This window comes from Xiphophorus couchianus, chromosome 24 (assembly GCF_001444195.1).
Source record: "Xiphophorus couchianus chromosome 24, X_couchianus-1.0, whole genome shotgun sequence".
NCBI lineage: Eukaryota > Metazoa > Chordata > Actinopteri > Cyprinodontiformes > Poeciliidae > Xiphophorus > Xiphophorus couchianus.
The window spans coordinates 5838113-5852366 of NC_040251.1; the positions used below are offsets into that span (position 1 = coordinate 5838113).

The 14254-nt window shown below is 53.2% G+C and overlaps 1 protein-coding gene across 2 annotated transcripts; it reads left to right on the plus strand.

The window, feature by feature from the left end:
- The first annotated feature begins 450 nt into the window (after window positions 1-450).
- Window positions 451-11234, plus strand: hcfc1b (host cell factor C1b). Of its 2 annotated transcripts, XM_028009962.1 has the most exons (28): window positions 451-720; window positions 807-951; window positions 1794-1942; window positions 2022-2182; window positions 2253-2455; window positions 2589-2673; window positions 3009-3115; window positions 3194-3373; window positions 4606-4797; window positions 4862-4953; window positions 5028-5138; window positions 5226-5453; window positions 5536-5649; window positions 5741-5891; window positions 5966-6072; window positions 6147-6267; window positions 6338-6691; window positions 6788-6882; window positions 7860-7926; window positions 8011-8141; window positions 8308-8451; window positions 8522-8681; window positions 8752-8859; window positions 8936-9135; window positions 9574-9702; window positions 9769-9954; window positions 10035-10329; window positions 10407-11234. In XM_028009962.1, the coding sequence occupies exons 1-28, from the start codon at window positions 718-720 to the stop codon at window positions 10463-10465; spliced, it is 4077 nt and encodes a 1358-aa protein (XP_027865763.1). In that variant the 5' UTR covers window positions 451-717; the 3' UTR covers window positions 10466-11234. The 2 variants fall into 2 exon arrangements, with proteins under 2 accessions (XP_027865763.1, XP_027865762.1); XM_028009961.1 differs by having other exon boundaries at window positions 451-951.
- Window positions 11235-14254: the final 3020 nt, after the last annotated feature.

Below are 14254 nucleotides of genomic sequence, written 5' to 3' on the forward strand. Positions count from 1 at the left end.
TAATCATCAATAATAACACAAACAAATATATCAATATCTGCACTATAATATATCACATATGTCAATATGTCTAATATATATATATATATATATATATATATATATGTGTGTATATATGAAATATTATAGCTGCTAAACAAAGTAAGGCCAGACCATGACATGTTCTGAGAAGGAGCGATTTATTCAACAATACTTATTAAATGTAACTTTGTTTTCCATTCCAACAAATTCATGTTCTATGGACAAGCAGGTTTTAACATGGTCATTGAATTAAAGCTTTCTCATCTCCAAAGAGTCTCAATGAAGCGGTTGTGGATTCAAGCTTGTCTTAATACTTTGGGCCACCAGAGGTCGCTAAAGGGATAATAGAAAACTTATTTTTCAGTTCAAGTTTCAAAAAGCTTAATTTAGTCATCAGTGGTTGGAGGAACAGCACTTTTCAAGAGACACTGCTATCCGGATCATTTTTTATCTTCATTTTATAATTACAATTGGAAGCCATTTTTTTTCGCACCTCCCGGCCAGCAGGTGGCACTAAGACGCCATAAACTGTAAACCTCAAAGGAAAAGAAGAATGGCGTTAGCTGCTAGCTGTTGTTAGCAGAGCTCCAGGACAACGCGGCCTGCAGAACCGGGGAACCGTGAGTGGTTCTGACCGCTCTGAGGACCTTGTTGAGGAGCCGGTTAGATCAGAACCAGTCGGTCCAAAAGAAGCAAATGGTAAAACCATAAAAGTTCGGCTGAATCTGTATCAGACCGAAGGTAAGCCCATGGAGACCCTCAATGAGACCCCCGCTGTGTTACAGCCCCGTTGGAAGCGGGTCCTAGGCTGGACCGGCCCGGTTCCGCGACCCCGGCACGGACACCGGGCCGTGTCCATCAAGGAGCTGATGGTTGTGTTCGGAGGGGGAAACGAGGGAATCGTGGACGAGCTCCACGTCTATAACACAGGTGGGTCCGAACGGGAGCCGGGCTTAGTAACGGGTTCGGGGAGTAAACTGTGGAGTAGGTCGGGTTCAGGGCTCTAAACCGGGGAATGGGTCGGGTACTGGGCTCTAGACTGGGTAATAAGTCGGGTTTGGGCTCTTAGCCGAGGAAACGAACGCACCGCGGGTTTTAAAGAGGGGAGAATGGGCGGGTCCTGGGGTTTAACCCGCGACGGTTCCGCCGTGTGAAGCAGTCGGTGCTTGTGGACCGGAGCTCCCTGGTTCCCGGTCACTCCGGCTGCGGGGCTCCGCTCTCCCTGGAGCTTCAGCAGTTAGCATGTAGCAGTTAGCCTGCAGCTCCTGCCAACCGCTCAGAGACACGGTGAAAAATGGCGCCTTTTTACTGAAAACACTGGTGACGTCACATCACCCCGCCCACACCGAGGAGGTGAAAATAACCAAAAAAGCCCAAACAAACAGCGGTTATTATGGCTGTTTTTATTTTCGGTTGGTCCAGCAGACCAGATGAACAGAACCGGGTTCAGAAAATACAGATTGAAACAAATGAACCGCCCTTCCAACCCCCCCGCTGACCGAGCTGACCCGTCCCCGTCCCGGCCTGAGCAGCAGGAGGGGGGATGGAGATCAATGAATGAACAACAAAGGAAATATAAATGCAATGAGTTCTCACTCAGTAGAACCACAGCATAGAACCAACACAGAACTAGCGCACAGAACCAGTATAGCTTGTGAACCAGAACCGGGTCAGGCCCAGGCAGCCCCACACCTGGTGTGTTGCCAGGTCACTTGGCAGCATATTACTGTGTGATGTAGATCCTGTGACTAACCAGAAGCCCCGCCCCCCAGCCACCAACCAGTGGTTCATCCCAGCGGTGCGCGGCGACATCCCTCCTGGCTGCGCCGCCTACGGCTTCGTGTGCGACGGGACGCGGCTGCTGGTGTTCGGAGGGATGGTGGAGTACGGCAAGTACAGCAACGAGCTGTATGAGCTGCAGGTGAGTGATGTCACCGGAGGCGGGGCTAACGGCGCCGCCTGCCGGAGGCGGAGTTGACCCGACTGTGACGCTCCTGTAGGCCAGCCGCTGGGAGTGGAAACGTCTGAAGGCCAAACCCCCGAAGAAAGGCCCGCCCCCCTGCCCGCGACTCGGACACAGCTTCTCTCTGATTGGCTCCCGCTGCTTCCTGTTCGGCGGCCTGGCCAATGAGAGCGAGGATCCTAAGAACAACATTCCCAGGTAGGAACCGCCACCCCGCCCCTAACCTGGCCTTCTGCCCTCTGTTCCTGACTGTGGCCCCGCCCCTCAGGTACCTGAACGACCTGTACTGCCTGGAGCTGCGACCCGGTTCCACGGTGGTCAGCTGGGAGATCCCGCCCACTTCGGGCCCGGCGCCGCCGCCCAGGGAGAGTCACACGGCAGTGATGGCGAGCAGGGGCGGAGTCAGCCGACTCATCATCTATGGCGGGATGAACGGCTGCCGGCTGGGCGACCTGTGGATCCTGGACGTAGGTGAGGCGCCACGGAGACCAGGTCCAGGTTGGTCCAAAACTCGGACCTGGGTGCAGATGTTCTGGATGTGTGCAGCTTCCTGTTTGTCTGTAAGCTCATGTCCTGATTGGTTCTTGTCCTGATGATGTCACAGACTCTCTGGTGTGGAGCCAACCAGCTCTCAGCGGGACGCCACCCCTCCCCCGCAGCCTGCACTCTGCCACCGTCATCAACCACAAGTACTGCACACACACTGGGTCAGGACCGGGTCAGAACAGGGCCTGAACCACACACTGGGGCATGAACCACTGCACACACACTGCACCTGATCCGGGTCAGAACCGGGCCTGAAGCTGGTCAGAACCGGGTCAGAACAGGGCCTGTGCTCCTCTGGGTGTGTGTGTGTGTGTTCCATGTATCCGCTCCTTGTGGGACCCCAAGACCCATAAGGGGAATCGCTGCTGTTGGGTCCAGGACGGGTTGAACTGAGTTTTGGTTCAGCTGCAGAAATGAGTTTAAGTCAATGAAAGTCCCCACAAAGATAGCAGGACGAACGTGTGTGTGTGTGTATCAGGATGTACGTGTTCGGAGGATGGGTCCCTCTCATCGAGGACGACGTCAAGATGGGGACCCATGAGAAGGAGTGGAAGTGCACCAACAACCTGGCCTGCCTCAACCTGGGTAAACACACACACCCAATCCGCACTCTCCTCAAGCCCCGCCCACCACTCACCTGTGTGTGTGTGTGTGTGTGTGTAGAGACGATGTGCTGGCAGACGGTTCTGATGGACGGTGATGAGGAGAACCTTCCCAGAGCGCGGGCCGGCCACTGCAGCGTCGCCATCAACTCCCGCCTCTACATCTGGAGCGGCCGCGACGGATACCGCAAGGCCTGGAACAACCAGGTGTGCTGCAAGGACCTGTGGTACCTGGAGACAGGTGAGTACGCCGTCCTGCAGGTACCGTCCCCCTCTGTGCAGAGGGAGCGGTTTCCATTGGATAGAGAATGATGATGTCATCATGTAACGTCATTCTAGCCAGTAGACCATAGGTGTCAAACTCTGGCCCTCGGGCCAAATTTGGCCCGCAGTGTAATTATATTTGGCCCGCGAGGAAATTTCAAATTAATATTAGAGCCGGCCCGCCGGTATTACGGTGGCAACGCTGTGACGCCGCACTCACCGCTTATACTACAAATCCCATAATGCTCTGCTGTTTTTTGGCGCGTCAATCAGGACAGAGGCAGACACGCCTCCTCCTCTGTGTCAGTAGCACTTATGGTAGCGGACATGGATGTATTAGGAAGGTGGTGATCCGTCTTCTTGCGCACTCCTTGGGTGAAAGCCCCGGCGCACCCCGCATCCCCGGGCCTCTCCCCCAAACCACACTGTGACCTCAAACTACAGCCGTCACTGTGTTACCCTACCAAAAAATGGCAAAAAGAAAGACAGAAAATAGAACTTTTCTGGACAGGTGGGAGACAGAATATCTGTTTACATATGTATGTGAGCAACTTTTCTCCTCAGTGAAGATGATGAAAACGTCTCACAGGAGACGTCTGACTGACGAACACCTTTGTTCGATAATGAAGGTTTCCTCAGCTCAAACTCTGAGCCCCAACATTGATGAACTGGCATCCAAGAAAAGATGCCAGGTATCTGGCTTGGCTGCATCAGAGTAGATCAGTGTGTCGCAAAATGAGCAATAAATACGTTTTCTATGCACCTTTTCTTGTTACTCCAAGGCCTGAATGGTTTATTCATAGTTTATTTAATGATTTATTCATAGTTGTTATGTTATTTTCAAATTTATTAGTCTGTGTACGAAGCTAATTTTGACATTTACCTCAGAAAGGAGGCTTTCAATTTTTATTTAAATTTTATTTAATATTCCATTTATATGTTTTATTATTATTATTAGCAACTCAATTTTGCACACCTGCACTTTTAAGTTATATAAGCCTTGCTTGTTCAATATTTATTGTTAAATCAAAACTTGTTTGGGTCCATATTAAAAGATTCATTTGTTCAACCTTGGCCCGCGGCTTTGTTCAATTTAAAATTTTGGCCCACTCTGGATTTGAGTTTGACACCCCAGCAGTAGACCATCTGCTGCGTTTTCAGACATAAACTCAAAGAAACCACCTGAATTCACCTGTCCGTGTCCCTCAGAGTGTCCCGTGGCGCCGTCCCGGGTCCAGCTGGTCCGGGCCAACACCTCGTCCCTGGAGGTGAGCTGGGGTCCGTCCAAAACCGCCGACACCTACCTGCTGCAGCTGCAGAGGTACGACATCCCCGCCACACCCGCTGCCGCAGCACCCGCCAGCCATGCTGTCCCGCCGCCCGGAAGCCCGTCAGCTGCAGGTAGGTCTACCTGGACAGGTGGGCGTGTGGGTGTGACTCTTCCTCACCTGTTGTGTTTCTGCAGCGGTCCTGAAGATGGCGACGGCGCCCGGTGCAGCCATGGCGACGCTTTCTGCAGGTGTTCGCGTGTCGCCACCTGCCCAGCCCGGTCAGACGGTAAGGACGGTCCGCATCTCATTGGCCGTCGGAAACGGAGCCATTTCCACGGTAACCCTCCTGTCTGCCCTCAGCCAATCAGCAGCAGCCCCCAGATGAGCGGCATGGCGGCCCTGGCGGCGGCGGCGGCGGTGACGCAGAAGATCCCTCCGTCCTCAGCGGCCGTCCTCGGCGCCGTGAAGACTGTGAGTTGCCGTGGTGACATCACGATTGGAGGAAGTTAAAGATGCTGCTGGAGGTGCTGGGTGATGACATCATCATTCCTGTTCCAGGTCAACAACCCGGCCACGCGTCTGCTGAAGACAGCCGCCGCTCAGGTGGGCGGGGCTTCGGTAGTCCCCGCCCCCACGGCGCAGAGCCGGCCAATCATCACCGTGCATAAGTCCGGCTCACTGATGGTCTCCCAGCAACCGCAGGTGGTCACCACTGTGGTGGGCGGAGTCACGAAGACCATCACCATCGTCAACAGCCCCATTAGCCTGGGAGGAGGCGGGGCTTTGGTGAGTGATGTCATTCTATGGCAAGCCGTTTAACATAATATCAGCTGCACGGCTCCCTAGGAAACATCTGCTTCTCTTTCAGATTGGTAACCTTGGCAACCTGGGGAAGATGGTGTCTGTGGTCCAAACCCGACCGGTCCAGAGCGCAGTGGTTACTGGTCAGGCTGGGAGCAGCCCAGTCACTCAGATCCTTCAGGTAACAACCAGATCTGTGGTTCTGGACCTCTGGGCGCTAAAGTGTCGAGTCCAGTGATTAGATGGAGTTTAACTCCGCTGCTTCCTGTCAGACGAAGGGCATACTTCCTGCGGGAACCATCCTGAAGCTGGTGAGCACCGCGGACGGGAAGCAGACCGCCATCATCAGCACGACGCAGGCCGGCTCCAACAAACCCGCCATCATCAAGACCATCCCGCTGTCGGCTCTGCAGGGAGCAGCAGGTAGGTACGCCGCGCTCACCTGAACCGCCGCGCTGAATGGGACCGCCCACTAACGCAGGCTCCACCCCCTGCAGGTGGGAACAGTCCAATCACCATCCTGAGCTCCAAGGTGGGAACTCCAGGAACGGAGAAGTTGATCAACGCCGTCCCCAGGATGTCCGCGGGCCAGCAGGTCACACAGGTGAGACGGCACTCTGAGGTCACGGCGACGTACAGGTGAGGTGCTGCCAGGTGTTCACCCCTCTCTGTGCTCAGGTGGTGCTGAAAGGAGCCCCCGGGGTGGCCGGTACCATCCTCAGAACCGTACCAATGAGCGGAATCAGGGTGGTGTCTCCGGCCGCCGCTGGCACCAAGCTGGTTGTCAAGGGAACCACAGGTAAGGGGTGCAGGTGAGGCATTGCTAACGAGGCGCCAGCGGGGGTCATGTGACTGTTTCCTGTCTGCAGGCGTCTCCAGCCTGGGGATGGGAACAGGAAACGTCTCTGCCGCCTTGTTGGGAGGAGCCTCGCTGACCACACCCTCCGCCTCATTGGCCAGCCAGGTTGCCACAGCAACCGCCTCCGGACCTAGACAGGTACCTGCTGCAGGTTCGGGCTCGTTTAGCCCCGCCCCGCCCCGCTCCGACGATCCTCCTGCTTCCTGTCTGCAGGTGACTCTGATCACGACACCCAGCGGCGCCGAGCCACAGCCGCTGGTCCAGGACCTGCCGGTCTCCTTCATGGCCTCCCCGACCTCAGAGGAACCTGGCAGCACCACAGGTACCACTACTACCACTAACGCCGAGGGAGACGCAGCCACAGGTAGCTGCAGCACCACACGCATCAACCTGAACACCTGTAGAGCTCAGGTAGCCCTGTAACAGCGCTGATCAGCTGCTTCTGGTCTCTAACCTGCAGCGGTGACTCTGGTCTGCTCCAACCCCCCCTGTGAGACCCATGAGACCGGAACCACCAACACCTTCACCACCGCTGGGGCCGGCGGAGTCCAACAGGTGAGGCAGCACCTGTCACTGCAGGTGATCGATCTGTGATTGGTCCAGGTGTGATAATGACCCGTTTAGTACGACCCAGCAGCTGCAGGTGACATGATCTGTAGAAGCTGGTCGGTGGTCCCGGGCGTCCATGTTTCCTTCCTGACTGAACCTTCCAGCATGGAGGTATGGAAAGCCAGAGGTGCCACAAAACCAATAGATGAAGTTGAACAATAACTAGATAATTTCTGAAGAAATTTAGTAAGGCCTGTCAGAGTGTGCGTGTCGGTCGGATCTGAATCTGATGCTGATTTAAGTTCTGCAGGCCTCAAGGTTTAGTGTGAAAACTCAGCAGCTTAGCATGTCATGAAAATGCTAAGGTTAGCTAAAATGGGCTTTCAATAGCATCCACTTGCTCCATGAGTATGTTATGTCTAGCTTATAAATCAAAATGAGCTGATAACAATGCTATTACTATCATGTTGACTAACAGCAGTCTATGTGGTAAATTTGGCTAAAAGATTAAGGTTAGCTAAAATACAGTCAGTAGCATGTTGATCTGCAGTAATGTTCTCCATGCTAATGGCAGTGTATAAACTACTAAACTTTAAATTGAAGCATCAGTGTGTGGGCTAGCACTACCAATGGCTTTCTGCATTCATTATGTTAAACTTTGCTATCATATCTAAAATGAGCTAAAATGCTAATATTAGCATGTTGATTTGCTAGCTTGAATGTGGACTGTCCAGAGGACTCTGAAGCTTCACACTACATTCAGCCATTCACCCAGGTGGCAGTGAGCCGCAGCTGCCCTGGGTCCTCTGACCGCAGAGGTTACTACGACAACGCATGCCACGCCCACACCGGGTCCGATTGCGCATTACGTTTTGGGAGAGCGCTGTGGCCGCGTTAAAGTCTGAAGGTTTTGTGATGCAGAGAACAAGAGGTGTCTCCATGCGTTGCCATGGAAACCCCAGAAATGAAGTTTGTGTTGACAGGTGTGCTCCAACCCCCCCTGTGAGACTCATGAGACCGGAACCACCAACACCGCCACCACCGCTACAGGTAGCTGCTCTCACCTGGTACTGGTACTTTTGGACTTTTTTTTGGGTGTGTTGTGACATCACTTCCTGTCCTGTTGCTGTGCAGCTCAGCAGAGTGGAGACGGTCTCCATGGAGACGCCACAGATTCTGCCCCCTCGTCTGATGCTGCCGTCAGTCAGAGTGCAGCGGTTACCACAGTAACGCATGCCACGCCCACACCGGGTCCGTCTGTCCCGGTACGTCCGTCACCCGTTCTTGTTTAGTTAGGACCGACTCAGAGGATCACATGGAGACACACCTGCCCAGGTTCCTGTGGGGGGCGGAGCCTGGCAAGCTCACTGGATACCGACTGGACGACCCGGCAGGTTCTGGCCCGGTTCTGATATCTGGTTCTCTCTGCAGGATCTCTCCTCATTGGTTGGTGCTGAGAGGGCGGAGTCCTCTGAAACCCTCGCCATGGCAACAGGAGAAGAGGAGGAGCCAGCAATGACAGACGGCCAATCAGAGGGCATGATGTCATCAGGAGTGTCGGAGCTGCAGGTTGAGGTGAATGCTGCTACAGCAGCAGGTAACACGGCATGTGCACACGCTAACTTTGGCTCCGCCCCCGACCCAGATGGCGTCCTCAGACGGAGGTCTTCCTCAGCAGCTGATGTCATCAGAGGGGGACGGAGGTGAGGAGATCTCCAGGACGATGACCTTCACGCTGACGACGGGACAGGTCCCAGACCAGATGGCTGTTGCCTTGGCGACCGAGGGAGCAGCCAGGACCGTCGGTAAAACAGCGAGAAGACAGAGACGTCTCCGCGTCCGCCGCCGCATCTAAACATGTCCGTGTGTCCGCAGGTGAATCAGGCGACCAGGCCATCCGTATCGTTCTGACACCACAGGAGCTGGCGGCGCTGGTCCAACAGCAGCAGGAACCAGAACCAGAACCCAGCAGCGTGCCCACAGGTAGAGTCAGGTACAGTTCTCTCTGTGTTGGCTGGGGAACCTGGACTCACTCAGCCCGGTTCTGGTTCTGTTGCAGAGGGGCTCGCCCCGGCCGACAGCCTGAACGACCCGACCGCAGAGAGCCACGCCTCCCAGCCGGCCGCCGCCGCCGCTGTCATCAGCGCCGTCGCCCGGCTGGCCAGCACATTCAGCCCCGCCCCTTTGGTGACGGAGACCAAGACCACGGCTGTCGCTATGACGACGGAAACCACCAACGGCATCAGAGAGCCGCCTCCTGTAAGACAAGAACTCATCAGTACCGGTAGACAGCAGAACCAAAGATCCAGATGAGAAAAGAATAAAAACAATATTAAAAAGATGCTAAGATCATGCTAACAACACGCTAACAGCATGCTACTATGGCAGAATCAGTGACTATAACTAACCATAATCCACTCCATCAACATGCCAAGAATACAGACAAGATGCCATCAACTCACCCTGAACACGCTGACAGTGAGCGTCTAACATGCCAGGAATATACTGTACATACAACATGCTAACAGCACAGTGACACGCTAACCGCCTGCTCTGAACCGGGCAACATGCCAGCGACCCGTCAGTTGCCAAAGCCTGACTGACCTACCAGGAACACGCCAACCTTTCGTCCCGCTCATTTGTCCAAGCAACATGCTAACGGCATGCGACAAACATTGAAGCGTTGTTGTGTTGCAGGAACCGACCTCTCGAATGAAGTCGGCGCCAAAGGAGAACCCGTGGTTTGACGTCGGCATCATGAAGGTCACCAACGCCGTTGTGACTCATTACTACGTTCCCTACGACGACGATGACAACGCGGTGGAGGTGCGGACCGGCCGGGGGGGCTGATGGAGTCGTCGTCGTCGTGCTGACGGTGTTGTGTACCTGCAGGATGACTCCGGGGCGGCGCCGGACTACAGCCAGATGAGGAGGGTGGAGCTTCAGCCGGGAACCGCCTACAAGTTCCGGGTGGCAGGGATCAACATCTGCGGCCGCGGCGCCTTCTCCGAGGTGGCGGCGTTCAAGACGTGCCTCCCCGGGTTTCCTGGAGCGCCGTGCGCCATCAAGATAAGCAAGGTGAGTTCCTGCCGTTACCATGGAAACGTGCAGTCCCGTCAACATGCAGTGTCCCGTCCTGACGATTTCTGTCCCTCCAGAACCTGGGCGGGGCCCAGCTCACCTGGGAGCCGCCCGCCGTCACCGCGGGGAGCATCACAGAGTACTCGGTGTACCTGGCCATCCAGTCCAGCCAGGCCAAGCCGCCCGGTTCTGGCCCAGCCCAGCTAGCCTTCATGAGGGTGTACTGTGGTTCCGACCCGTGCTGCCTTGTTCAGGCCTCCACCCTGGCCAACGCGCACATCGACTACACCACCAAGCCGGCCGTCATCTTCCGCATCGCCGCCCGCAACCAGAAGGGCTACGGGCCGGCCACGCAGGTCCGATGGCTGCAAGGTCAGAACCAGAACCAGACCAGAGGAGTTCTGCCCCATTGTGACATTGCTGGTAATGTCTGTTTTCTGTTTCCGTAGAAACCAGTAAAGACTCCAAGCCGGCGCTGAAGAGAAGTGGAGCTTCTCAGGGAATGTAAGAACCGGCGCCGTATCCCAGAATCCCACCTGACACAAAGATGGTTGCCAAAAACTCAACCTGCTCCACCAGAACCTGAGCTCACAGATACCGGACCTTGGTTCTGGTTTCATCAATCAGCTGAGACCAACGGCGGATTTTGTCGAAGGTCCAAACCCGATCGGCAGCTGCTCCGGAGGTTCTGAAACTCCTCCGACTCATTTCTACTTGGGTCCAGGTACATCAGCGTCCAATCAGACGGGCTGATGGTTCTGAAGGTTTTGGAGCTCCTCCATCACACTGTGAGGTTCTGGTCCAAACTCTGTTCTCCTTCAGAACCAACCCAACACAATGTGAAGAGCCAGAACCGGCTCCCTCCCTCCCGGTCCGTTTCTGTTCCTGATTTTAAACCATGAAAACACCAGAACCAGAATTTTCTTGAATGTTGGACTGTTAGCTCATCCGGATCCGTTCAGATCAGAACTGTCAAACTCCTGGCCCGATGTGGGTGGAGCTTAAAGACAACAGGTGTGTTCAGGTGACGTCCCCTGGGTCAGAACTTTGCCTTTTCTTTGAGTTCTGGTGTTTAGTGGGCGGAGCCTGAGATGATTGAGACGCCCTAAAGTGGGCGGGGTCTCGATTGTGGGCGGGGCCTGATGTAAAAAAAAAATTCTTAAGCTTTAATAAAACAAGTTTTTGGTTTTCTTTCTGTTGACAGAGGGCTCTGATTGGTCCGCTTGTGCTGATGTTTAATATTCTCTGGAACAATAAAGATTTTTAGAGCATTTTTATTGGCTGTGTGGAGTCAGATTTCTGCTCGCACCTGTAGATGGGCGTGGCCTGTATTGAACAGGTGCAGCGATCAGCAGGATCATATTTCAGTCACTGGGAGGTCCAGATACTCCCAGAACATTCTGGTACTGACTGCTGGACCCGGTGCTTCCAAACTGGGAGTCAGAACCAGGTTCAGACCCACTTTCTGCACCTGATAAAAATTATTAAACCTGTCAGAATTTTTTTTTTTTCAGTTGTATTTCCATTTTTAATTCATAATTGTCACAATTTAATAAGAAATTGTTGTTTGTTTGCTAATATTTAGCTTAGCTGATATGGCTAATATTAGCTAAATATTCAGCTAAGCCTGGCTGATAACAGGAAGTGAACTACCAAAATAAAAGCTGGGTCTTCCAAAACTCTATATAAACTGCTTTTGAGTTGTTTCTTGTTACTTCTTTATCATTGTTTATTTTCTTCTTTTCTTGTCCAATATTTCAGCTGAGCCATTTAAAGGCAGGACAGAAGTTTACTAATCGATCAATAGCAGGCGCGCTCCAGTCAGTCCACAGTCAGCACACCTGAATCAGAGCTGATCCCCATCTGTTGGAGGACTGGACTGGAGCAGCTCTGACCTACAGCAACAATGATGCACCAGCATGGAAAGATTCAGCCTAAGACCCAGCTTTGATTTTGAAAATCTACTTCCACTTATCAGGAAGTGAATTTGCATATTAGCTATTTATTTAATTTAATTACTGAAAATTTTACCTCCATGTTTTTTGGGGGGGAGGAGGGGTTGTAATTTTTGACTAATTTGTGAAGAGGCTGCCTGGTAAAAAGATGGCTGTTAGGAAACGGTGACAGGAAGCAGAAGAGGCCCTCCAGGCTTGTTTTGAAGCAACTGATTGGATCGCTCTCTGCCAGCCTCACGAAGATGAGGCCATGATGGACATGAAGCTCTGTGTGGACGGCAGCAGAGAGAAGCTTCCTGAATGACCAACCCTGGATCAGCAGGGACCTGAAGGAACCAAAGAGCCTTTAGGGAACGGGACGGGGAACAGAAGCAGCAACAGTCCAGATTAGAGACAGAAGAACAGGAAGAACCTGGAGGACAAACTGCAGAGGAACCAAATCAGAGAATCAGGAAGGAGGAAGATCTCAGGCTGCGAGCAAAAGGAGGATCAGGTGGATGGAAGCCTGGAAGGAGCAAAAGAGCCGAAGACATTCGGACAGGTTCAGGATCATCATCATCCCACCTTCCTCTGACCCTCAGCTTCCTGCCAAACCTTTGATCTCCTAACTTCCTCCTCAGTCGTGGATCTTCTGCTTCCACTAGTTTGACTCCGACCAGATCAGGAGCTGCTGCTCCGTTTGCCTCCTGATCTGGTTCTGGACCTGAAGAGACAGCTGGAGAGACGGAACCAGAACCAGGTCCAGATGGTGTTGGTCCTGAAGGCCTGAGGCTGCAGAGCGGTTCTGTGGGATTCTGCAGCATCTCTTCAACCTCAGCCCGACACAACAGAAGGTTCTGTTGCTGTGGACGACATCCTGCCTGGTTCTGGTACCAGAGAAAACTCATCAACGACTGTAGACCTGTTGCCATGACAACCCACATCATGGAGGTCCTGGAGAGACTCCTGTTGGCCCACCTGAACAAGCTCATATCAGGACCCCCTGCAGTTTGCGTATCGCCATGGAGACGGAGACGCCATCTTAACCTGCTTCATGAACCCATTTAACAGGATTCAGCCTGATCTGCTCTGTGAGGAACTTCAGGAGACTCAGGTGGAGCCGGAACCTGACAACCTGATGACCTGATGACCTGATGACCTGACCACCTGACGACAGACTGCAGGTAGAGACCGGAGGACTGATCATCCAACCAGGTGGTAGGTAACACAGGAGCACCACAGGGCTCCGCTCCTTTTCTCTCTCTATACTTCAGACGTTCAGCGCAAGACTGACATCTGCCATCTACAGAAATACTCAGATTACTCTGCAGTTGATGGTTTGTCAGAGACGGACAAGAGGCCGAGTACAGAGAGCTGGTGGACCGCTTCGGGTCACGAAGGGAACAGTCAAATCATCTGAAATGTGAACAAAACAAAGGAGATGATTGTTGGTTTCAGGAGGAACAGGGTCAAAGGTCAAACCCTGTTTCCATCATGGGAGAAGAAGTGGAGGAAGATAAAAACCTGGATGTTCGTCTGGACCACAGAGATGGAGGAAGAGAAAATCCTTCAGGGTTTGGACCTGCTGTCAGAACCACCGGAACCATCAGAACCATTAGAACCACCAGAACCAGAACCAGGAGCTAAGAGGCTCAACAGCCTGAATAAGAAGTCTGGTTCTGTTCTGGTTCTGACTGTGGATCCTCTGGTGATGATGAAGCAAAGAAGGATTCTGTCCAACCCTGAGCGTCTTCAGTCAGAGTCTTCTTCAGAGTCGCTGTAACACAGACTGCTACAGGAGATCCTTCCTGCCATCTTCAACAACTGAAGAACGTAAAGAAATGATTTACAGCAACATTTCATTAATAAATTAATTAATAAAGATTAATAAACTAATTCTGAATTTTACAAACGGCGCCATGAAATCAGAGAAAGTCTCCAGAAGTTCGTTTCTCCTGAGGTTCTGTTTGGGTCAAGATTATTTTATAGATTATTTATGTTTCCATCGGTTATTTCTGTGTCGGTTCCGAACCTCTGACCAGCCTCCGCTGGGATGTTCTGGTCGGTGTTGGCGAGCATAAACCCAAACACACGAAGAAGAAAGCAGAACCTGCAGCTTGCTGGCGCACATGTGCGCGCATGGGCGAGGCGTGTGCGTGTCCGCGGCGGGAGCGCGCCTCGTGCTGCTGATGCTGCGGATGATGAAGAGGAGGACGATGAAGAGCGATCAGAGCTTGGATCCCAGCTGATCGATCAGAACTCTCAGGTTCTCTGGACCGGTTCTGCTCTCCGGACCGGGTCGCGGACCACGTGACGCCGCCGCTGCAGGTGACCCAGGTAAGCTGGACCGGAACTCCCGCTAA

Bases quoted from the DNA above. Each gene is read 5' to 3' on its own strand.
- hcfc1b (XM_028009961.1), top strand. From the start codon at position 771: ATGGAGACCCTCAATGAGACCCCCGCTGTGTTACAGCCCCGTTGGAAG. The intron at 1,943-2,021 runs GTGAGTGATGTC...ACGCTCCTGTAG, and splicing joins ACGAGCTGTATGAGCTGCAG to GCCAGCCGCTGGGAGTGGAA. The intron at 6,268-6,337 runs GTAAGGGGTGCA...TCCTGTCTGCAG, and splicing joins GGTTGTCAAGGGAACCACAG to GCGTCTCCAGCCTGGGGATG.